At 40.0% G+C, this 25,226-nt stretch overlaps 2 protein-coding genes across 3 annotated transcripts in view; one reads left to right on the top strand and one right to left on the bottom strand.

Moving 5' to 3' along the window:
* pkhd1l1.1 (PKHD1 like 1, tandem duplicate 1) overlaps positions 1-3,314 on the bottom strand; it is a 35,654-nt gene extending 32,340 nt beyond the window's left edge. Inside the window, exons 1-3 of the mRNA XM_030788502.1 lie at positions 3,229-3,314; positions 2,784-2,968; positions 202-279 (exon numbers count right to left, since the gene is read on the bottom strand). Of these exons, the coding sequence (XP_030644362.1) occupies positions 202-279; positions 2,784-2,968; positions 3,229-3,314 (349 nt within the window). The remainder of the gene's footprint in view (positions 1-201; positions 280-2,783; positions 2,969-3,228) is intronic.
* Positions 3,315-6,885: 3,571 nt separating this feature from the next.
* nudcd1 (NudC domain containing 1) lies at positions 6,886-25,226 on the top strand. Of its 2 annotated transcripts, none has more exons than XM_030789015.1 (10): positions 6,886-7,134; positions 7,663-7,817; positions 9,584-9,769; positions 10,367-10,550; positions 12,543-12,728; positions 16,492-16,699; positions 18,771-18,915; positions 19,230-19,355; positions 23,794-23,953; positions 24,648-25,226. In XM_030789015.1, exons 1-10 carry the CDS (start codon positions 7,020-7,022, stop codon positions 24,932-24,934), a joined length of 1,752 nt encoding a protein of 583 aa, XP_030644875.1. In that variant the 5' UTR covers positions 6,886-7,019; the 3' UTR covers positions 24,935-25,226. The 2 variants fall into 2 exon arrangements, with proteins under 2 accessions (XP_030644875.1, XP_030644874.1); XM_030789014.1 differs by having other exon boundaries at positions 12,540-12,728.

Here is a 25,226-nt window from a genome sequence, read left to right as displayed (position 1 = left end):
CTGAGTATAAACTAACTTTATATATTCAGGAATTATACTTATATATTCAGGAATTGTGTTTATATATTCAAAATTACATTTATACGTTCAGATTTAAATTGATATATTCCTGGTGGGCACCTCGCAATATATACATACACATATACATACATACATACATACATATATATATTATAAATATTTTGTCATACTGAAACTTACCTTCTCCCTCTATGGTGAGTCGTGTTGCTCCATTGACACTACCGATTTTAGGTGTCACTTTTGTCACTCGCTGAGCGTCTGATTTTGCGATTGTACAAAATATATGTGTAAAAATGATTAGTCGTAAGATTGCCTTGACAGCACAACCATAAAATACAAAAGTGATTATCAAATATAGGAGGAAACCGTATATTCAGTTTTTTCCAGTACCTGTGGAACTCCAAAGCACCATATAAATCACAAGCGGCACTGGCAGCCGCCACGAGCACCCCATCGCTCCAACTTTGGCGCCTCGCAAATCGGTTTACAATGATCAGTCAATACTGATGAGGAAACAGACATAAAATGTCATAAGTCCGCACTGTTTTGCTTTGTGTTTTATGCGAGACAAACGGTGCATGACAATAGGCTATTCTGGGAAAAGGTAGAAAAAATTCTTTCCCATCTAAAACAAGTGACACTTCGTGTTAATTTACTATATGCAGAAACTGAAACACATTCACCGCTTAATCTTAACGTGATGAAATTGTCAAGCAACAATTACGGCATAAATGAAATGAATTATTTTACAGTTAGGTAATGGAATAGGAGATTTTAATAAAACAATTGAACAAAAACATATTTTATCTCATAGAGATGCAGCTGTTAATGGCAGACGTCTACTGTACCTGTATGCAACTTCTAAGTTACTCGTGTAAGTCGTCCTGTCGGAGGACCTTAACCAGTTGGTTTAACGTCGATAGTGCGCTCTCTCCTTATATAGAGACTGCCCCAAGAGGACAAACCAGGCAAAAAAATTGTTTTGCACGGTGATTTCAAAGCAGAAATGTACACTGAGTTCATAGTAGTTTAAACACTCGCAATAGGAGACTTGGTAACGTCATTAGATTGTCAGGTATCCAAGTAATGATAAGAGGACACAATCCTTAGTCTTGCCCACATCCTCGAGCAATTAGATCAATCTAATCTTCTCTTACGTGGGCAAAATTATTAATTAAAAAGAGTAGAACAGTGGGCCTTAGACATGAGCCAACAACAATTCGCCTAAAATATAAAAGCATAGGATATGAAACAACAAAGAAATCCTTCATTAATTTACCAGTAGCGACTTTTTGTTCTCAGGTACCCAGTTTCTGACCCAGACTCATTAATTTTGGGTAAACGGCTCGTGGACGACAAATTAAATGATGATCTTATATACAGGCCTAACATCTAACATTTAGTCATTCATTCCAACATCATAATTATTACAAACAGTTTTACAATTAGGAAAGCAAGTCTCATCAGTATGAGTATCATAATCAGGCAACAACCATTTTAGTTATTCTGTGTAAAGATACTGTTTTTACACTCTGTATACGGTCTTGTATAATGACTGAGAAATTTCGCAGTTAGCGAAGTGACATTTTCTCCATCATACTGTAAAAAACGCATAAGAACAAACACAGAACAACGGTCGTATCTCTGATTAAGAACACTCAAATTTTAATATGATAGAAAAGCTCCGTAATCCTGAGGCACTTCCACTTCAGGCTTAATCAGAGAAAAAATTAAGTATACCTTTACACCGGCAGTTCCCAGACTTTCTGTTAGTTCCAAATTATTGTCCTCAAGAATCCCCTTGAGATTGAAAATAAATTAATTTAATTTGACCTTGATGTTTAAAAAACAATTTTATGAACCCCCTGCAATTTTGCCACAAACCCAACCCAGAGTGGTTGGCAAACCATGTAGCTCCAGCACAGGATCCTTAACTAAGCAGACCCCTTCTGACACAGATCTTGAAATACCTGCTTGATAAATGTATCTTGTTAAATTTAAGATAACACTATTGTGTAACTGGTTATGCAAATTATATATAATTTTTTTGTTATGAATACCAGGTGTCAAGAAACACACCGGTCAAAAATTAAGTAACTACAGTTTCGGAGCCCATTGGAAACTATTTTGCACTTAGCAACATTCCTGGTGACAAATATGTGTGTGGGTGTATTCATTTTTACTATACTTAGTAAAGCCTGATGACAGACTATAATATTTTTTTTTTTGACAAAAACAATACAACATTGTTTAAGGGGAACACAAACATCAGTTTTCCATCAGTGTGCACTCCATTTTGTGCTCATATGTTTTGATCTATTTGTTTTTGTTTGTTTTACTTTAACAACTTTTGAGAGTGACAAGAAGGTGCAACCACCTCAAATAAATACACCATACCATACTAAGTATGGTAAACACTACAGGTTACAACTCTCACAAGGTGGAATGTTGAACTATAAAAAAGAATTGTAATTTTCTATGAAGGGTTCATCTTCACAGCCTCAGAGACAAGCACTGGAAATGACAAAAATGATTACAAAAATGAAATAAAAAAGCTCAGGTAACAAAAAACAGTCAAACAACAAAACATTTGAGTCATTCTTCCCTTGCTTTCTTTCCATTATTTTTATTTCATTTGAGAGTGTAACTACAGTCTTAGCAATTCTGCCAAAGAGGGGACAAAAACATTATTTCACCAAGTATTTTTTAAATATCACAGAACCTTTTCTCCTTTAGTAATTTTCATTCAGCTGTGAACGTACCTCTTCCTTTTGGTGTGATTTCCAGCACCAGGCCCTCCAGCACCAGGCCCTCCAGCCAGCCCCTCCAGCACCAGCCCCTCCAGCACCAGGCCCTCCAGCCAGGCCCTCCAGCACCAGGCCCTCCAGCCAGGCCCTCCAGCACCAGGCCCTCCAGCACCAGGCCCTCCAGCCAGGCCCTCCAGACCCTTTTATCGGATCATCTCTACAAACAAAAAACTGGTACAGGAAATCGATCAAGATTCATTTTAGTTTATCCTGAAAATTGTATGTATTCTTAAAAAAAATGTATTAAGGGGAAAGCAAACAAGCAAGCAAACAAACAACTAAAAAAATGTATATTTTTGGTGCAACCGAGTGAGTCAGAAGCTTATCAGTTCCCGACAGCACCTTATCTCTGCAGTGTGTTTTCAACTGCTCCCTCCACCCTCATGCCATTTGGCTCTACCCGTTCAACCTGGGGAGATTCCAAAGCAAAATATAGCCGCAAACGGCGATAGCACCACCGGCGATTCGAGATCCGTGACATTTCATCATCCACCAATGCACTCACATCTGACGTGTGTGCCAAATTGCATGGTAATAGCAACAGCTAAAAGGATTCTTTCTTAAAACCACTTGCTCAGGTATTGGCAAACAAACACAAATATTTCTGTTAAATTAATGTTCATGTGTGTCTTTAGACAATATAGACATCAGTGTCATGATTCTAAATCAAATCACAAAAAAAGGAAGACCTTTTGACATGTAAATGTCATTATACTCAATGACTACATACACTAACACATCTTTACACAACACCTATTCATGTAACATGCATTAGTACTACAAGCCCTGTGTGCTATGTAAATATGCATCTTACAAGTTTCTTTACTTCCATGTAAGATGCTAAATTGCATGTAATATCTCATTTTCAGACTTTGCCTTTACTTTACATGCAAGTGCTAAAAATAGTCAAGAGTTTTAAACATTGGAAGTATCAATTTTTGTGTATCGGCTACAAGGACACAGTTTTGGCATGCAAGTCATAATGCTCAAATTCTAAATATTTTGCACAGTTTACCCTTCATGAGCGAGTGTGTAGTGAACGACCATACCCCTCTTGGGTGCTGCGTCACACTGCATGCAACATTTAAAACTGTAAAGTTAGGGTCCGTTTGCAATGTGGACAGAATCAGTGTGAGTGACAGCAAATAGTAACCTACACTGTATGTTCAACATCATTAACAACACACTGATCAAGAGAAAACAGAGGCAGAAAACGTTACACCTCATAACGCAAGGTTATTCATAACAGGGCAGGGACAGCAGCGAGTTGCCTTTCGAACAAAAAAGTGATGGCCCTAAAGACTAGGCAACATAACGCACATACTCGTTATACTCCTATTGCTAAAAATGGTCATGTACTGGAATAGAGGCTAATTTAGACTCGTTTTCCTACTAATGCTTAAAATTGTCATGTACTGGAACAGAAGCTAATCTACCAATCCATATCACAATAGCCTGAAGACAAGGCTTTTACATAAGCCCGCTAACAGCACAGGCATAGTTTGCTGTTAAATACCACAGTAGCCTTGTGTTACAGCCTCAGTTGTTTCAGAAAGTAGCCTTGCCTATGTTTAAAGCGCACCACGGGCTAGCATAACATGCTAATCGTTCCTTGCAAGAAATTAGCTTTAATGATAATCCAATCTGAATATGATGGTAACTACACATCCATATATATTGTGTTCATTTGAGACAGCAGTGTTTTGTATTGAAATATTGTTGAGATTGGATCCATGAAAGTTGTGGATCAAGACATTGGGCTACATTGTCATAACCAGGGCCGGATCATGGTCCCAACAGGCCCCTGGGCACACGTCTTTGGCACCTGCTACTTCGCAGCTCATTTTTTAATCTACCTAAAAGACAAAATATCTGCTCATCCTGGCAGTTTGTCACTGGCAAAGTTAAAAAAATCCAAAGTGCCACAAAAACATTGGGGAACCCTGACTGCAGATGAAGTACCTGCAACATCTCAAGCAGTTCAGTTGGGCACTTCTCACTCTCAGAGTAAGACATGAAAGACTTGAAATGGATGAGTTCAGCTCATGCTTTAAGCATGGAGGGGCCCAGTGGCCCTAGTGGTCAGATCACGCTTTAAGCCCCTGGGGCCTGGGGGCCCTCACCTTGCAAGTGCTGGGGGGCCCTAGTGGTGAGCTCACATTTTAAATACCAAGGGGCCTGGGGGCCCTCACATAGTAAGTGCTGAGGGATTTGGGGGGAGGGGGGGCGTAGTGGTTAGCTCAGACTATAAGCACCACGGTCACCTATACCCTCATGCATTACCGTTAACACCGCAGCAACAGCCAAGAGACCTTGAGAAAGCCATGACGGCACAAAAATTGGATGGAAAGAAATAAGGTGATCTTGCCACTGTTATTGTGCTAGTAGTTATTTGTCTTATTAAAGACTAGCTGGCTATGTATTGCAGCAGTTAAGTACAGATACAGTTTCACATTGCATTGTCAAGCATCAGCCTTACATGCGCAACGACAGGAACTGAAAGTAACATAGGCTACACTTAAATTTCCCCATAAGTTAGGTGGGCAATGAACCCCAACCCCGTCTTTTGAAAACCAAAATATTGTCACCCTGCCTGAACCGTCTGGGAGCACGATAGCCAAGATGGGTGAAAAAGCCACTCTTTCTGTTGCCAGATGGTAGTGCTATATCAGAGTGACACTCTGGGCATGCAGATATCCTCATAACCATCATAACCAGTAACCTGTGAAGTTTGATCCGTATTAAGCAATGCCGGGAGAATTTACGACACATTCCTGTTTGTGTGGCAAGACGTATAAACTATCATCATTTTGCCATTTCAACACCTTGCAAGATATCAAAAATTCCTTCGCAATTTAAATTCTGCAACATCTTTGACATCCTATATAGCAAACCTGACATGAATCCAATGAACTGGGAGGAGAAAGTCAAAATGTAACACGTGTCAAAACGCACGGCTAACACATGGCTAATACACTGTAAATGCAGATTTGTTCGTCTTGGGGAGACCCACCTGCCTACAATATTTGGTGCGTGAAGGTGAAACTACATGGCAGGCACAAGACTCAATGTAATATGGACGAGCGCTGGCCAAGCCTCTGTCCCTGAGTAACTGTCACAAGTACTGATGTGTGCACTGAATTTCATGAGTTTTCACCCATGGGAACCACTTCAAAAATGGTCAAGTATTGAAGAAAAAAAATAATCCTTACAAAAAAAATAGGGCCTTGCACCTCTGGTGGACACCTCTGGTGCAGCAGCCCCGGGGCTGGGCCCTAATGTTAAACCAGGGCATGTGGCCATTCTCTTTCGACCCATATTTAGGATATATTACGTAGTTGAGAAAGAAGATTATGGATACATTGTTATAATCACCCATCTCAAAAACTTTCTGACTGATGGCAGCCTTCCATTCACTGCTTAAGTTCGACCTACATTAAGAATAGGATTTTGACTCTGAACTGAAATCAGGCATTGAATATAATTCGCTTTACACAAAGATTCATAAAAATCACCCATTTTACTGACAGCTGTAGTTATTCGCTAGACAATACTAGCCTAGCGTAAATTATATAAAGCAAGCAGCAAATAAAGTACATAATTGGGAGGAAAGGCAAATAGTAATATGCAGACATGCAACAAAAAGTCACAACTACAACACACACTTCCTGAATACTTCTGTGTTTTAATGAACTCATGAGTCACCGAAATTTTCAGCACATAGTTTAAAAACTGAAATGAAGAAAGTTATTTGTTCAAGCAAAACGGCTAAGTCAGCTGAGGGAAATGTTACACTGATTTTCCGATCTCTTCGTGTAACTTGATGATTTCAGGAACGTTAAAGATTTAAAGACAGGATTTATAATGCAGCTTAGTATTTAGGAGAACTTTTAATAATGACGGTTCTAAACAAATTTACAGATAAAATTGAGTTTTGGCGATACTCTCAATAACGAACAACATATCCCATAATCCTTAGACTCGTTCCGTCTCGAAAGTACTCCGGGCCACCAAACAGGAAGCACTGTAAGCACATTATATTTTTTTGTCCCCCCACTGCTCCTAACCATAGGTAGCTAGCTAACGAGTGTGTATTAGAAGTTTAGCCGTTATTTCGCAACATACTGGTGTGCTGCCACCACACATATTATTAGCCTATAACTTATTTTGTTTAAAAATACAGCATCTAATATGGCTTCTCCAAATTATTCCCTGAAAGTTAACAGACAGCTCTTGGATCCCAGCTTTGAGAGTTACAGACTGTCCCTGGACCCCATTCCAACTTACAACGTTGTGCTTGATGCGGGTGAGAAATAAATTACTAGTTGCTCTCTGGGTTTTTATTCACCCTTAAAATAATCAGTTGAGAAAACCACCTGAGTCAGTTTGTGGTCATTACTGCTAATGGCATTTTAGAGCCCTCCAAAAGGCGCCTTGTAGAAGAATGAATGGACACTGGCTCTTGTAAATGTGTCTTAACCGTTACAGTTGATACAAAAGCACGGGAAATTTAAACTATAATACCGAAATAATCTATTAAGTTCATTTATGAGTGTACACTGCGTGACCAATTTATGTTATAAGTTCAGAGCCTAGAATTCGTAACTACATCCCATGACAGCTGGTGATGTGTCTTCAGTCACATGAATGTTGGTCATTGTAATCCACGAAAGGCTCACTCGTTCTGTAGTTCTGTGATGCTTCCCATGTGAGAAGAAGCTCATTATTACTACGTATGTGCAGGTGTCAGAATTTGGGAGTAGAGTAGCAAAGCCAATCACACAACAATAAGGTTTTTCAACTGGTCCTTATTTCATTTCTTTCTTTCTCTTAGCTGTTGCTGAGGTTAAACTTAAAGACAATCAATACACTCTGGAACACATGAGAGCCTTTGGTATGTACAACTACCTCCACATTGACCCGTGGTATGAAGACAGCGTTTACTTCGTAGACTGCAAAGGACGAGTGCTCAATCTGACTGTGACCTTGGTAAGCTTCACACGCTGTTCTGTGACTCTATGTTTATAATTAACGTGGGGTCTTCTAATTAAATGATAATGAAGTGACACCCTGTGTCATTACTGCACATTCCTCAAAACAATACCCTCATATACTGCTCCTCCAAATGTAACAGGCAATTTTAGCATGTATTGTAGTTTGGAAAGAATATTCAAACTGTAATAAAAGTACAGGCCCACGTGCCAGTATTGTCTCTAATTTTAAAATTGCCACTTACATGAACCTGTATTGATATTTTCAAGTGTAATCTTGGAGCCAGGTCCACTTCAGGATTAGTCAGGGAAAAAATAGAAGTATACATTTAGATCAGAGGTTCCCAGCCTTTTTCTCAGTTCAACCCCTTTGTTCCAAAATATCATCCTCAAGCACACCCTTGAGATTTTAAAGAAATGAATTTAATTTGGCATTGATGTTTCAACAACAATTTCATGAACCCCGTGCAGTGCTGCCACAAACCCAGAATGGTTGGCAAACTCCTCAGCTGGGTGCCTGTGATTAAGACTGTAGGTTTTGCTTTTTATCCACTGTTTGATGATATAAAAGACTGCAATCAGAAGCAGATCTTACATCTCACCAGTAGATGGTGCACACACTTAATGTTGTCAACAGCAATTAAAGCTGTTATGGTAGACGTACAGTCTCGGTTGTTCTGTGTTTGGATGAATGTGTGATTAAATATGTTATGTGGCTAATTGTCCTTTAAAGCTTTTTCAAAGTATGCTATGCATTAAATCTTACAGGGTTATTTGACTAAATGTAGTGCTGTTTTTTTAAATTAGTATTAAAAATAACTTCAAATCAAAGAATGTTGAACACAGCAAATTGAACACTACAGAATCTTCCTTGAAAGTTATTTTTGGAGAGAAAAAGAGAGTCAGACAGAAGAGTGGATAACTACATATATAATATTAAGAAGGACAAGTCTAAAGACTTGGATAAATGTTTCTCAGAATAAACTTTTCCATCTTTTGTTTTGTGACAAATAGTATTTATTAAATCAGGTTCCAGTTCCTAAGCATACTTGGCCTTGATGTGCAGTGCTGTAAAATTAGTTCTTATGAAATTATACCTGGCACACTATAATTAGGCTATAATGACCACACACTAATTATCTCACCTTAGGGGGCTTTGTGTACGTTCTAAAGGCCATGGGTGTATTGAATCTGAGATAAAATCATCTGCAGTGTATTGAGTAAATGTACATGTCAAGCTCCATGGCAACCTGAGACGAGTAGAAGCACAGTTCTTTAGGCTGATTGGTACTCTCTACAGTCTGTAATTGATGCTCATCTGTCCACTGTAATCCTTTTCAAATTACATTCTGTCCTCTTTGGCTCTTGTCTGAGATGACACAAACTCATACTAGAGTCCAGGGGCTGGTAGGGGACTATCAAGTTTATTTATCTATGCTGGTAAGAGAATGTGCATTGGCATCGCTCTGATTCTGTTAAAACTTGCTGTCAAACTACCAGCTTTGCTGCCACGTTAATTTCAGGCCTTAAGCAGTGGACAGATAAACTGGGTTCAAAATAAATTACCCTCTGATTCGTTTAACCCCTTGTATCTGAAGATGCCATTAGGCATTGTTAGCTCTGCATCATTAGCAGTGACAAAGAATATCGTTTTTAAGGGTATACGCGGCAGTGGCCGAGATCTTGCTGTACGCACCAGCATCCCCATAGGGTCGATAATAAGTTTAAGAAAGGCCGATTGACAAGCTGTCCCTGTGACCGTAGGACACAGCTCTGGGGAAGCCGAGGGAGGTATACCGTATGACCTCTGACCCTGCCGTGTGTGAGGAACACCTGTGTGCCTCGCTTAGCCTTACCTCTGCCACGTGGGCCGCCCTGTCAGATGGCACGGGCAGGTTGTTGCTCCTGCGCACGAGCAAGAGGGGAGAGAGCTCACACTTGAAGTGGGAGGTAAGATACAACTTACGAAATGCATTCTGCTCCAGTTACCTCATTTTCCTGTGCCTTTGGGTTACTGCGGTATTGAAATGATCCATAAGATTTTAGAATGATTTCAGAAAAAAATGGCAATTAAGTGACATGTCTTTTGTCAGACTGATGGCCAGTGTCCCTCTGGATTTGTGTGAATCTGGGGCCATTTTATTAAACACATCGTGTTTACACTCAGTAGGCTCCTTCTGCTGCCGTTTTACTGGTTGACCAGAGATTACTCATCCATCTGACTGACTTAGCATTAAGCCTACATTTCACCTGTTGAATATTTAATGACGGCCATTCAGAGCTTTCGATACAGGCTTAATTGCTGTTACACCTACGGATGTTGAGGCAAAGCAGTGGTGTTCCCTGATTATTGAATGTACTTTAGCGCTTGATAAATAGATAGATACCATCCTGATAATGTGAAGCTGGTGTAATTGATATTCCCACTGTATAAATGCAGACAGCTGAAAATTTGACAGTATGACTAATAGTGTCTTGTGTAGGCCAAAGCGTGATTATTGATGGTGTTGTCGTGTGTGTGTGTGTGTGTGTGTGTGTGTGTCACAGCCGATGTTCAGTGAGATTGTGGGTGAGCCCTTTACACTGCTGCACAGTGTGTCTCATGTCCAGTCTGGGGTTCACACAATGGAACTGTTGCTGCTTCGCGTCCAAAAGGATATTGCTGACTCCCAGGGCAGTGGATTCTTTGTGTCACTGGAATGGATCACAGTGGCAAACACCGCAGGGCAAGGTGAGTTTTTATATGTAGTGACAGTACAATAAGTGATGACCCCCCCCCCCTCCCCCCCCACCCAACTCCGCTTGTTGGCATTGAAATGTACTTATGTAATGGTTTCAGCAAACATTACCATTAATCTTATTAATAGCCTGCTGAAAAAAAAACGTTCAAATCACATATCAGTATCCAGTATTTACATAGTTAACAAGTGTCTCATAGAACTTGATAATGGCCAGTTCTCAGCAAATTAATCACCTCCAAGGGTTGAATGAGATATAGTAACCTCAGGGGAAAAAAAATAAAAGCCACCTTTAGTTTAACGTCATGCAGTGGCCTGTCAGAACTGCATTTTGAAATGAGGTACAAACAAAATATATTTGCTTTTTGATTTGTCTTGCATAGCTAATCTATACTTGTATAGAGAGTGCTGTGTTGTTTCTGCTCACCAGTATCCTACTGCAACAAAATTAGAGTTGTCTCTCCACTCTTGAGTCAGATGAGCAAATATTCACGTCTCACTGCACATAAATGTCTTTATGCTTCAGCTGACCATACCGGGCTACTCATCTCAATGTTTGAAGAAAAAAAAAATCGAGAAATAAATACAAGTTCCTTTGAAAACAAGCAGCTGAGTAAAGGAGGGATTTAGGGAAAAAGAAAACAGTGCAAATCCTTACATGGAGGCATGGTTCCAGGCTTAGTTCAATTTATAAAATCTCATTATATCTATGGTCATGTATAAAATGCCAGACAAATCCAGTTGCCCCTTATTTTGACTGCCTTGGCTAAAGGAGGAGATTTGATTGACATGAGCAGCTATGGGGAAGGCGTTGTCGTGACGGCCTATGGGAAAGATATATACAGGCTCAGAAAAGGCTCAGGTGTGGTCAGATTGTGATGTCTGTGCACTGACTTAAGATGTAAAGCACGACATCTGAATTGACATCTGAATTAAATCAATCTAGTGTGTGAAGAGGCAGCTTTGTTATTAACAAGGCAAACAAATTAAGAGAGACTATATTCATTAAAGAAACATGTTGAGGACAACACATTAAAGGCACAAGTAAAATGACAAAGAAGCCAGACAGTGGAAAGACGTGCTTTTTTCTGTCTTAATGGGATTAGTCTTTTCCCAGATTAGTCAATCTCTGCATGTTGAAATGTACGGGAACAGTGATTTTACATTTCAGACACAACAGGATGAAGTCTATGGCAAAGTCTGTTGAAGCTGTTCTGGCAGAACGTGTTGTCCCAAAGCCCTCTTAAAACATTTAATGCTGCATCATTCCCTTCACTTTGACACTTACCTGTATTTCAAAGTGGGAGATCATTTTCTCTGTCTGAATTGCATTCTGTCGTTGACAGGATGTTTAGGGAAGAAAAGTTTGAATTTTCTAACCAGCTCATCCGGTTAACTCTGCCTGTGAACACGTCAGTTGTAGGACACCCATCCATCGTAGGGTTTTGCACGGCTGTACCCTCTCCCATTTAAAATGCAAATAAACAAATTTACAAAGGTATCATATAAACAGATTATCTGGCAATCAGTGAGATTCTGTCTTAATTCTGGAAATTTGAAATGGTCTGAGAGTGGAGAAGGTTTTTTTTTCCCCTGTAACCCTAGTGAGTAATGCTATTAAGCTCACATTGTTTAGACAAAGAGAATTGATTTGGAACCGGAATGTTCTACCTAGAACACTATGAACAATTAAAAATCTGGAGTTGAGAATTTTTTTGAGTGAGTAGAATTTTAAATTCTTTCATGTTTAAACAGAGGTCTGTGTGATTGCTATATGTGACATCTTTGCCATTTACTCATTGATCAGGTTTGGTTTGTCTGAGGATTTCTTTCCTTCATGTGCATAATTCAATTCAGTGTTGAGATTATGAAGTGAAATGATTACCTCACTCAAACTTTTAGGGTTTTTTTTTTTCGAGGGGGCAAAAATACTGCTGTGCATGTCTGTGAATGTTCTTTGTGCTTGGTTGGATGCCTTGTAGGAGAGGAGAAAAAATATGAAATAACGAAGAAGAGGCTGTTGAGAGGGAAGTCAGTACCTCACTATGCAGCTTTAGAGCCACAGGGGAAAGGTCTGATGGTGGCCTCAGAAAAACCCTTTATTTTTATGGAGGTCGACGGACAACCTCTGGAGGAAGAGCCAGCAGAAGCCATGGAGGAGGATAAGCCAGGTGGGTCCAGTCTGAGACTAAATAATACTTTCCCCGCCACAGAATCGTTAAAGCCCTGGTTGTCACTTCTTTTTCATGAGAGGGCTTTACAATTCACCAGTGAAATGGGTATATCGTATGGCGTGGAGGGAAGCCTACTGGTTAGTCAGAGGAAGCGTAATTGTTAGTCAGAGGATACATGCTGGTTCGTCAGAGCCCTTGTACTGTGGGAAAGTGCAGGGAATTGTCATATGAACGGTTGTCCACGTTAATATGACGCACATACTGCTTTTTTTTTTTTCTTTTTTTAAAGAGTTATTATGTTTCTGAAAAGAAACAGAGATTCAACAGGAATGCTTTAAGTGGTTCAAGAACAGACTAATCATCATTCTGAATGGATTTTTAAAGTCCAGTTTAGGACTTTCACGTGGCTACATAATTAAGGCATTGTCTCTGACTGATTAGCTTTATTATAACATACAGCAGTGGTTTTAACGGAGTGATTGCTTAGTTTATTATGTGTCCCTCCATCTACATTGTTTTGTTTTTTTTCTTCTTCCTCTATCAAAGAATAATCAGCCTCCAGGCTTATTCTACTGGGCATCTTGAGGCGCCACAGTTTAGCAGAATGCTGGTGGTATCCATAGAAACTGCAGAAAGGGTAATACAAATGCAGTGCCTCGCCTCAAATAGAACTACATCAGATCTGGAGTTGGCCATGTGAGTTTGTTGCCATATGAGTCTTATTTCAACTTTCTTCCTGTTTCTGAGGATTTGAGGGGATGTTACACAAGCCTTACATAAGCCAGCCTAATACAAACAAAGTTTACAAAATAGTTGTTATGAAAGTTTACACAAACGGAATTGATTTGATCCAGTTAATTAATGCAGCTCTGTCTCGTCATTTGTTTATGTGAATTTGACTACGGGATTTTTAGTTTTATGCGGAAGTTTTGTTTTCTTTATTGATTTGATTATGACAGAATTTGTACTGAAACAGACTAATGGAACATTTAGCTTAGCCAGAAAGGTTTTAAAATGAGTTTGAAATGAATGAAAATGAATGAAAGATTCATTTCTGAAATGTGCATACATTTGTAGAATTTATGCCTTCGTCTGGAAAAAAATCTCCATTTAAACCACACATTTACTGAGAGTCTGAATTACTTAAGATGACTGACTAGAAGTGACAGTCTTTCCTTTTGATCAGCACCATGTTACATCATCCAGAATCCTCCACAGACGTGTTTGTGTCCTACCTCTCTTAAAATGTTCAGATCCTCAGATCAAAACCTCATATTATTGCAACCGATCTCACTTACAACCAGATCTGAATGCACAGGCTGTCCTCACTGTATCTCTTGAAGATATTGTCCCTTATATCCTGTTTACGTATGCACCGCTTGGATTACTCATAGGTAGATGTTCTTGAGGGAAGGTCTCCCATTAATAATAACAGAAACCTTAAAAGGGAAAAGGATGTTGTCTTCGCATCCTCTGTTGGCTCTTTCACATTATCCTTGTGACGAGTGTGTTATGTCCAGGTCCGTCGTGTTTTGTTAAGGGGTATTAGTGATTGATGCTGAGATAGGAAAGCAGAAATGCATTAGCCTGTATTGTGTTGTGAGTATCCAGCTCACCTGTCATTCATACACTTGTACAGTACAGTGGAGAGAGAGAGAGAGAGAGAGAGAGAGCGCAGCTCTGAGAAAAAGTCTTAATTCAGTCAGATGCACACAACAGTGCTGTCTTGCACACGTACACACACACACATAGACATGCGCACATACGCACACACGCACACACACACACACACACATAGAGTAAAGGAAGAGGTTTAGAGAGAGAGGGAAAGAGAGTAGAGTGGCAACTCTTGGCAGGTCTTAATGTAGCTAATACACACACACAGACACACACATACACACTGCTTATCGTACTTAAACTCTGCACATTGTCACGATGACCATTTGGACCTCTTGTGCTCCTTGTTATCTTGTTCGTCTCCAAGATTCAGGTTGGACCGTAGTTGACTAGATCAACAACAAAAGAATATAATGAGCAGGCCATGATTGCTTATGTATTGAGCCCAGTGATAGTGCACCCTTTATACCCACAGTGTGAAAATTGCTCCAATTTGAGTAATAAGGTTTTGCCAGCACTGTTATGTCTGTGAGTGTACGTGACTTGGTGCACAATGGACCCCCCCCCCCCCTCTCCTTCGCCTCGTTCCCCCACCCCTCTAATTTCTCTCTGTCTTCTTCCTCTGCTCTACTGTTGCGCTATTCCCATTCAGTCATTTTAATTGGGCTCTTAGCTTCTCTGAGGTTCATTTTTTTAAATTGGTGTTGACAGTTTAAGAAAGGATGTACAGTACGCACAGGAATCCAGTTCAAATCAGTGTTGTTTTCTCAGACATATCCTGATGTGTTTTTTTACACCGATAAGGAGAGCATTGTAAAGGTTGTCACATGAGGGTTTTGTGTGGCACTAGGTACTATTACGCCTGGCATTTTTGCCTATGACCAAGGGCACGATGCATATGGTTAAAATGGTGTCGAGAGTTTTAATGATTTGTGTATGATGTGTAAGCCTGAAGATCATCTATGATATTTTATGGATTTTAAGAGTCAAGTTTTTTTCATTCTACAGACTGCTATATTTGACTCCTCAAAATTTTTCACATGCAGAACAACCAGAACCACCTACTCTGCCATTCAATTGTTTTCACCCACGCTGCTGATTGACAGGGATATGGTCTAGTGCTGTTTGTGCCGTTAAACTTGAACACAGAGGGTTCTAAATAAAGACTGGGCTGAGATATAAAACCTCTGTATGACTTGTTAGAAAGCACTTTACTTCAGCCTGGAAGGTCTTGGCTCATCAGTAATTCAGTAATTGCTGGACGCAGTTTATGGGGTCTATCCAGTAGCTGGACAGCGTGAGACTCAGTGAGTTAAGACACCTACCGTCCAATTCAGCCCGTTTTTTTTTTTTTTTCATGAGGAAGGACACGCTGTAAATATAATTTCTTCCTTTTCAAACACATTGCACATGTTCATGTCTCTTCAGCCACATCCTATCCAAAGAATATATACATTGTAGTCCTCAGAAAAATAGCGTGTGTTAGAATGCTTCCAAATGTTCTTCAGATAAAAGGAGTTAATAACTACTATGTTTATAAACTTTGAATTGTGCTTTGAGTGGATATCTGTGAAGCACAACTATTGATCCCAGTTTCCCAGTGAGATTTGATTTCATGGAGCAGAGAGGGAGAGAGATTTATATGGTCAGATAAGTGTAGATGGGTAAACATTAATCTCGAGGAGGATGACAATTATATCACTTGTGCATCGTGCCAGAGGCCTCACTGAAAGGATTGAGGTTTCACAACACACAGTTTTCCGTCTCTTTAGAGAACTGTATGTTGTTTCATCTGGTTTATTGTGTTTTTTTTTTTTATAGTGTAATGCAAATGTGCTTTTATGCAAAGAATGTTGTGTCTGAAAAATTTCACTCACTTTAGACAGCTAGTTAGCCTACATTGATTTATTAATTACGCAGAAACACAGTGTTTCGGCAGCAGTGGAATTTTAGGCCATGTGAGTGCTGTTAATTAGTCATGCTAATTAGTCAGTTTAATTAGTGTGACTAGAGATTGAAAAACCCAGGACAATAATCAAACAGTACTCGCAATATAATATGTCCAGTGTGACTTGTTGTTTTTGAATGTGATTTAATCGTTTTTTTATGGGTTGGGGGGGGGGGGGGGTCGTGTTTTTTACAGAACCCATTTATTTTTGGCGGCAGACTGAGGAAGATGTTACGGTGTGCGTACGTCTGCCGGAAGGCATAACTAAAGATGACGTGCGTTTCAAGCTCACCGCCGACAGCCTGTGCATCGGGGTGAAGGATTACGCGCCCCTCCTGGAGGGCCAGCTGCATGCGCCCGTGGACCCTGAGGCCAGCACCTGGACCATCAAAGATGACAAAAGGTTAGCAGCACAGCCATGGAAGCCAATCAAAGGACCTAGATCTGGATTTAGTCATATATAATGAACCCGTTAACGTGAAGAGATGAAGCCACGGTACACCCACTGTCAGTGAAAAAGGCCATAGCAGCTGCTCTCCAACAGTAGATTTCATAACCTGGGTGTGACTTGTGTTAGCTTGCTTGTTTGATAGAGACTTTCAGTAATTGGCGGCCTGCGGGTCAAGTTCCGGCCCAAGAGTGAATTCAAGTGGTGCAGAGGCAGTCACAGTCAAATCCAATTTATACAATAGTTAGTTCCAGTTGAGTAATTTGATTGGACAAGAACCATTCCGTGAGTGCTGAAAGCTAGAGCAGGCTGGGACGTTTTACCACATGCACCACGCGGTTTCATAGCGCCGTAAAGGTCCTGCTACCCACACAGTGTTGATATGTAAATAGGCTGCCATAAACTTCTTGCCCATCAACAAGGGGCCTGGTTTTGAAATCTTTCACATTTGAATTTTTAATTGAATAGCCCTGCTATACGCTTTCTGATCAGTCCAAACTGCAAGAGGACTGAGGATGAAAAGAGCATGTGGAATCTTTTTCCCCGACTTTTCTTTCAACCGCGAGTTTTTCTGTCTCTATATTTAAGGTGCTGGATGTGAATTGGTAAATGTGGCCGTCGAGAGGAGCACACCTGCATATAGATCAGTACATTCCATTCTTACAGTGTACACACGAACTCTTGTTAAAGTAGTGATGCAGGATCAAAGGTGATACTCATTTAACAAATGTTTTGCAATGTAACAATTGCATGATGGTGATCTGTCATATCTTTGATACAGCCAGGCATAGAATATAATGTAAACACTAATGCAACGCTGAACAAATACGCTCAGACACGCATCATACATATCAAATGATTTTCATTATGAAAGAACATTAAACCAATATTTAAATAAATAAGTAGAACTTTATTTTTATAAACAACCATTTGCTGATTCATTCAGTGGAGTGCTTTCTATCAGAAATGCCATTAATGTGCTGCTGAATCCAGTCTTTTGTGCGCTGACGCACCTACAGAAATACACATGAATTCTGTCAAAGCTCATTAGACCTCACAGCTTTCCAACATCCGCTTTGAATAACATGTTTCTCAGAATAAAATGTTATTCATCTGTTTGGTTCCCTTGAAGCCCCTTCAAAACAACAACAACAACAACAAAAACCAAACAAAAAACTCCAACAAAAAAAAACAAAACCATATTTCTCTCTCTTTTGCTTCTCTTCCTCTACATTTACTCTTCTCCTTCATAGGAAAACACCTCATGTTCTAGTTTATTCCTCAACTCTCTCTTTATTTTCTATCTTGATTCTAGTTAAAAACCTCGGACGCCCCTCTTTTCCTCTCTGGAGTGTCTATGAGTGCGCATGTGTGTATTCTCCTCTCCACTTTAGTCTGTTAATCTGCAAGTACATCTGTGAGATTTGCATATGGATGGCATTCAGTGGGGGGCATCATTTTGTGTATATGTATATGTTGTTTTTGCATCATACATGCTCATGCTGAAATGACCTGGACACATGTGCCTACTGAAGAGTACTTACCAAGCACAAAAACCCCCAGTAGAATTCATTTCTGCTATTGTTCTCTTATTCAGAGAAATTGTAAGGGTTTCATGGGAATCATATCTTGTTTTTTTTTTTTCTATTTGGTTAACAATGAAATGCTCGACGTGACAGAAAAGGGCTTTGTGCGCCCTCTGTGACCAGTAGGTCTACTTTTAACTGAAAACTGAATTAAGCAGTTGTTAATATTCCATTAGTTTTCATATCTTAGAGACAGTGAGTCAGTCCCGAATTGCGGGTCAGGGAGAGGTTCTTGTGACTGGCTCTTGTATTCCCATTTTCTCAACACCAGTGTTAGTTATATTTAGTGGAAAAGACTGTTTTTCTTTGCTATTTTAGTTGGAAAAGACTATAAAAAAAAAAAAAAAAACATGGTTTAGGGTGGCTGTGTTTGTGCGTATGCTCGTGTTTGTGCTTATGCTTGTGTTTGTCTTTGTGTGTGTGTGTGTGTGTGTGTGAAGTCTGGAGGTATTTCTACAGAAGCGTACTGAGGGGCCCATGTGGTCTGAACTGGTGACAGGAGATCGAAGAGGACAGTTTATTATGAGTGACGAACAGGCAGCTCAGGTCCATCAGAGACTCAGCCACCTGACCGCAGAGGACCTGGTCAGACACACTCCCTCTCTCCCTCTCTCTCTCTTCCCATCCTCTCTTTCTTATTTTTTTAAGCTTTTCAAACTGTGACACTGTCCGACCGACCTTTTTTATTCATACAAAATTATTAAACACCAAGCGTTACACAAGCAATAAAATAAATGATGTAAGTTTCATTTATGTTGATATAAGTTTACCACAATGGCCTACCTTTGACATATAACAGTAAGATCAGAATAAAACATTTGAGGCTCTGTTTCCTCCTTTCTTCCTCCTCCTTTTCTCTCTTCTTTATTTTTTCTTTTGTTTTCCTGTTGTCAATGTAGAACGCTAACCCTGACAAGGACAAGCCGCCATGCAATGCCCAGGAACTGGAGGACTGTGACGTGTTCCCAGAGGACAGTTCTAGCCTAATGCGTTTCGATGGTGTTTCTCTGAAGCCAACCCATGTGGTAAGGTTCCCCCCATGTATCCACTCATGCTCCTATAATCAAGGAGTCATAGCCAGGACAGGCCCTGTACAAGTGGTGCTCCACATAACGTGATGGTGATGGAGTGTTTATTCTCAGTCAATAGCCTTAATTCAGCTGTCAGTGAGAACACTGCCTACAGCATGATGATTTTCCAATCTCGTGAAAAAGATGACAGATTAAAGACATGCGCTGTAAGGTTCATTCCACTGTGTTATCACATTACAGTCGTGTTTATGGAATATGCATAGGATTAAGAACACCCAGGAGCTCACATGAGGTGTGTCACATACACAACACATGTCCCTGATGCGCCCTTGGGGTGTAGGAGGACTTTATGGACTATTGAGGCATCGAGGGATAGGAATCTGCCTCCGCTGATGTTGGTCGATTGATGTATTTGAGTTTGTGCAACATCCATTCCAGATGTCCCCTACGTTGCAGACAGACCTAGACAAGTTTGCTGTGTGTTTGTGGATTTTTATTGATTTTTTTATTCCCTTACAGTTGCTCACACTGCAGAAAAACATGTCTTCAGCTGATGCGTCCAATACGTTGATTTCAACAGGGGGAATTTTTCTTATGTATAAATTGATTCAGAGATGCTTTCATCAACTGTGGTTGCCCAGATACGTAGAATAAGACTACAGGAATAGCAGGTTATTTTTAGGTTCCTCAGGTAGAGCTGTCATGTTTGACACCTTCCTGAGTCAGATATATGCGCTTTCATATATTAGTATACAAAAGCATGCCACATGAAAACGGTGTTACGGTGGTGTTATACTGGAGATACGCTGAATGGCTTAATCGTATCACTGAGGAATCACTACTATGAGCTAGTGACTAATCACTTAATGAAAGATTCTTTAAACACATCGCTTATAATGCCAACAACAACATTTTAATCAGGAAGTACAGTTTTAACATGTTCCTCAGACGGGTTTTACAGGTCCACATGAATCTGATAGTGATATATTAAGGTGTGCTGTATTTGCCATAGTTGTTGCTGTTGTTTGCTGAGCGCAAGCAATGCATGTTTGTTCTCATTACTGTTTGTTCAGGGGTTTCAAAGTTCAAGATACAAACCAAATATCCCCTAGGAGCATGTAATGCAAACCAATACTTAATAGCGTTAGTATTTCTGTATTTTGGGGGACAAATACACTTGTTTGAGCCCTACTAATCTCCTCTGAATGCATTGTTAATATGCTGTTTGTAACATAGGGCTATACTGTCTATGTCGTATTTTTGCCTTGCCAGTACTTTAGTAATGATTAAGCTAATTCATGGCTATTCATGCTGACTGGTGAAAAGTACCCTCACTTTGGACAAGAAAGTTTTTTTTTATTATTATTTTTTGTAGGTTAATTGTTGTGAGTCACAATCACAAGAGAATGCCAGCCGCGGCTCCTTCACCGCAATTTGCTTGGCTGTGCCCTTTCACTTAGAATGCAGCTGTGCTAATCAAAATAATTAACTACAATGACTTTTCCAAAGAAAACATTTTTGACCTTTTTGGCATCAAATGTTTATTTTTTTTTATTCAGCATTGAGAGCTATGAAGACATTAAAGACCCTAGAATTAATACCAATTTCTGTTGGCCGGGAGCATAGGGGTAACTTTCATGTTGCCAGCAATTACTTGGCTCCTGTCAGTCCAATTAGAGAAAATCATCCTTGTTTTCTAGTTTGGTATAAATCTGAGTTACCATCCAAAAGAAATGTTTTGTGGCACACAGAATCTTTTTGGAACAGGTTGGATATATGATTTCTGCAGGTAAAGACCTCCTGTTTTTTACTAGCATGGAGCATAGAGATAAAGTCAGAGCTGTGGCATCAAACTGTGATTGACAGGCCATGAGACCATTCACCTGATAAATGCTGTGAAGATGTAAAATTTACAAAAATACAAAGCAAAAATTAGGAACAAAAACCCATAATTTTTTTGTAGCTCTACTCACAATTATGCTTTATGACTAAATTATAACCCCAAGATGTCACTTGAGCATTTTAAATATGACATCTTTGAATTTAAGAATAAACAGATGTTTCTCTGTTTCCGGCTCTTCCAGCTTTTTCTGCTGGAACAAAATGTCTCCAGTTCAGGGTGAAAACAAAATAAGATAGATCCGTGTCTCTAGGCCTCACTCCACACACTCGTTTTTTCACGCTCCTCTTTTTAAATCACTCTCTTTGATGCAGGGAAACATCCTGACTTTCTCAGAGTGCATCTGGGAGCAAATTGTGGTGCCTCTCCTTACCAAAACTTTTCGAGAATCTGCTCCCCTGTTGGCCTCTTTGGAAAGCTGATGTTGAGTGTGTGTGTGTGTGTGTGTGTATGTGTGAGTGTAACTGTGTGTTTCCCAGCCGGTTAGAAAAAAAAAAACTGAGCTGAGGATCTTAGACAAACCTCTGCTCCCCCTTAAGAGTGTTGCCTCCCCTCTGATACATACACTCAACCTGTCAAATTAAACTAAGCCTGCTGTGTGTTTGGGAGAGACTGGCCCTTACTTTGCCTCCTCTTGAGCTGATGATTAGCAGTCTTTGCCATTCTCCATTAATTCACATGCTGAGTAGGGTGTCTTCATTAAACGGTCGCTATTTTATCATTTCTCTGTATCTTAAAGTGAGACGGAACATGTACTTTGCCATGACTTTTCACTTTGAGAGACTTAGTCCTGAGTGTTGTTCTCACTAGATTTTTAAATAAGCATCTTGCTCACACCACGAGAAATGTCTTCAAGATTCTAATGACTCTTGTCCTTTTTTCAAGTGCTTACTGGTATGATCTTGTTACAATCCCTTAACGTTCAGACGCTGTCTGAGTGCAGCTAGCCCTCCATATACTCTTTTCACTCAGTTCCATCAGTCCCTCTTTTACCTGTTGTATTTCAGTTGTGGCTTTATGAATTGACCTGAGTGCCAGTTGAAATATGAGAGCTTTAAATATTGCTCATTTGAAAATTTGCTTCATGTTAAACTTCAGCAGTGTCTGAGGTTTATCAGGGATGATTTGTACAATGATGTGGCTAAGGGCAGAAATCATTTTCATTTCTGACACGTTTCATTATATAGCCTTTGCTTCTATGGGAACAAGACTTTCCTGTTGTCAATAAGCTGGAAATACTCCGGCAGAGGTCAGCTTGACCCCATTCAATAGGAATGCATGTGGATTCTCCACTATCTCTTTAAAAAAACAGCCGCAGCGGATGTGAACATTGAGCAGCATAAAACTTGCAGATGGATGTGTATTAGTGTGATCCCCATTTATTAATGCTGTCTCAGTGTCCAAGTCAACGAGAGAATACATTCATTGCAAACACACTTCAGTATAGTGCTTTAGCACCAAGCCAACATAATGCTGTTCTAAGCATGGGGAAATTCAATACTCTCATCTTGACTCTTCAGTCTTAAAACCCTCATAGCGTTGTCATGTGGTTTGCACAGCCAGTGTAATAATAACGTCATATGAGACACGTAATTGTCCTTCATCTCCCTGCCATTGTTCCTGGAACATCTCTGCATGTTTTCTACAAAGAAAAAATGAGAGAGTTCAATTATATATGTCAAAGCACAGTCGCAGGCACACTGGGCTTTTGTATGTATTTAGAGGCCAAACCACCAATCCTTAAGACCACAGTAGGTGCACCTCAACAACAAGAATGCAAGAAAAGTGGCTTGTAAACAAGCCTTTGCATATTGAAGTGTTGAAGACTTAAGGGCCAATTTTATATCTGAAGCTGTCACCGACTGTTGACTAGCCTCAGCTACATACTGCCCAGTATGCAGTATGCATTCAGATGAGGCAGGAGAGGTGTTGGCAGAGGAGTTTACATGCTGTGCTGGCTGAACAAGTGTGAAGTGTGAAACCAGGCAAAGCAAGACGTCAGTTAGGCCTGCAGTCATTTTACAGTAATTATTTTTGGCTCTCCACAACTGACAAAAAGGATAAGAAGAGGTTGATGCGCGTCATGTATCTACGTCAGAGTAAGGGAGCACATGCTGCCAAATGACAGTTATTTTACAGTTGTTTACCATTGTAAACATGAAGAGGGATGGACAGCTCAAATGATCTCAAATTAGTGCTTGTCAAGCCACCAAATGTAAATCTCTCTCTCTCTCTCGCTCTCTTTTTTTTTTTTTCCTTGATTGTGTTGTCATATGGAGATTGAGCACGTCAAGCAGGAAATGACTAGCAGTAAACTATCTAGAGGATACGTTGGTGATTCTTTCGGCGGCGATGATTAACTATAAGTTGAGGAATGTCATATGCTTATGTTACTTTATTGTATTCATTTGCTCCTGGATGTACACCAAAATCAAGGCTTGTCGTTAAAAACACACTGTTTATTCACACGATCAGTTGCTATTAGAAGTGGGACTAAGATGATGACGACATGTTTCTGTTTGTGCCTTCTAGGTGAACCTTGGAAGCCACCAGTTCCTCTTCTCCGTTGACTTGAACCCGTCGGAGATGCCTGCGTTTTGCCTGCGCCATGACGTGGACGCCCTGCTCTGGCAGCCGCGACCCGATCCGCCCAACGAAATGTGGGAACATGTGGCCACCTTCAATGCTCTCGGTAAGACTTCAAGCTTTCTAAAAGCGGATCATTACGCAGTTTTCTTCTCTGTCTTTGAAATCTGTTTTCTGAGACAGCATTACCCAGAGATGACCTACGGCTCAACTACATAGCACAGAGGGATTTTTAAGCAAACAAGAAAGTCTGATTAGTTTGATTGGACTGACTGAGAGCAAAGACTGTCGTGTTTATTTGGGTTTAATGGTGACTGGGACAGCGCTTGTGAGTGTTTTATATCGTCACAACTTCTGTAAAAGGATATATTGTCACAACTTCTGTAAAAGGATACTAAGTTGATTAATTACTCTTTTTTTTATTTGCTCCTTCCTTTGTCTGTTGAAAACTTGATTTATTTGTTTATGTAAGACAAAACCTAAATGAAAAGAACCGCAACAAAAATCCACTACTCCTTTAGCTCGTGGTGTGATTCATTTGCTGTGGAGGGCTTGGATTGTGCTGTGTTGCACATCTGATAGTTGATTAACACTAATTGATTTTGGAAGAAGCCTCCGCATTGCCCCTCAATTTGACCTAAACGTATTTCACTTTTCAGAGAGATTACTTTACCAACCCTTTTGAGTTGGTAATTACAAAATACAAAGGTTAAAGAATGGAGTTTGTGTCCAAATTTCAGTATTTTGTAACAAAATACCCTGCCATTATTTTAAACTGTCAATCTACTGTACATTTTCAGGTTATGTTCAGGCTTCAAAGCGTGACAAAAAGTTTTCAACCTGCGCGCCCAACTTCTCATACGCATCGCTGGGGGAATGCCTTAGACGCGTGTTCATCTACCGGCAGCCCTCACCTGTCGATACAGTTCTCTTCAACCGGAAACAGGGCCGGCAGGTCGGACAGGTTGCCAAGCAACAGGTTGCCAGTTTGGACTCGAACGACCCTATCCTCGGTTTCAGGGCCACTAACGAGAGACTGTTCGTCCTTACAACCAACAACCTGTTTGTGCTGAAAGTAAACAATTAAATTACATTCAGGAGTTAGATGATATACCCCCAGTTCTAATCTAAAGCTCAACCATTCCAAGATGGTCCAAGGCCAATCTATAAGAGTGCTTTTTTTGTACGACGTGGATTACAAAATTTTGATCTGAAAGCGGTCCATTTGAAGACCGTGCTGATTTCATGTCAAACCGGCAGTGTGAAATAGCACAGTGTTATTTCCTTTACAGTCTGATTTCTGGAATAAATCCGACATGAATTTCTTCATTTGTATCATGTATATAGTAGGTACATCACATGAGAAACAATATCCACAC

Source organism: Chanos chanos, chromosome 12 (genome assembly GCF_902362185.1).
Source record: "Chanos chanos chromosome 12, fChaCha1.1, whole genome shotgun sequence".
Taxonomy (NCBI): Eukaryota; Metazoa; Chordata; class Actinopteri; order Gonorynchiformes; family Chanidae; genus Chanos; species Chanos chanos.
This window is presented reverse-complemented; position numbering and strand designations above follow the sequence as displayed.

Bases quoted from the DNA above. Each gene is read 5' to 3' on its own strand.
- nudcd1 (XM_030789014.1), top strand. From the start codon at position 7,020: ATGGCTTCTCCAAATTATTCCCTGAAAGTTAACAGACAGCTCTTGGAT. The intron at 18,916-19,229 runs GTCAGACACACT...TTGTCAATGTAG, and splicing joins ACCTGACCGCAGAGGACCTG to AACGCTAACCCTGACAAGGA. The intron at 23,954-24,647 runs GTAAGACTTCAA...GTACATTTTCAG, and splicing joins GGCCACCTTCAATGCTCTCG to GTTATGTTCAGGCTTCAAAG.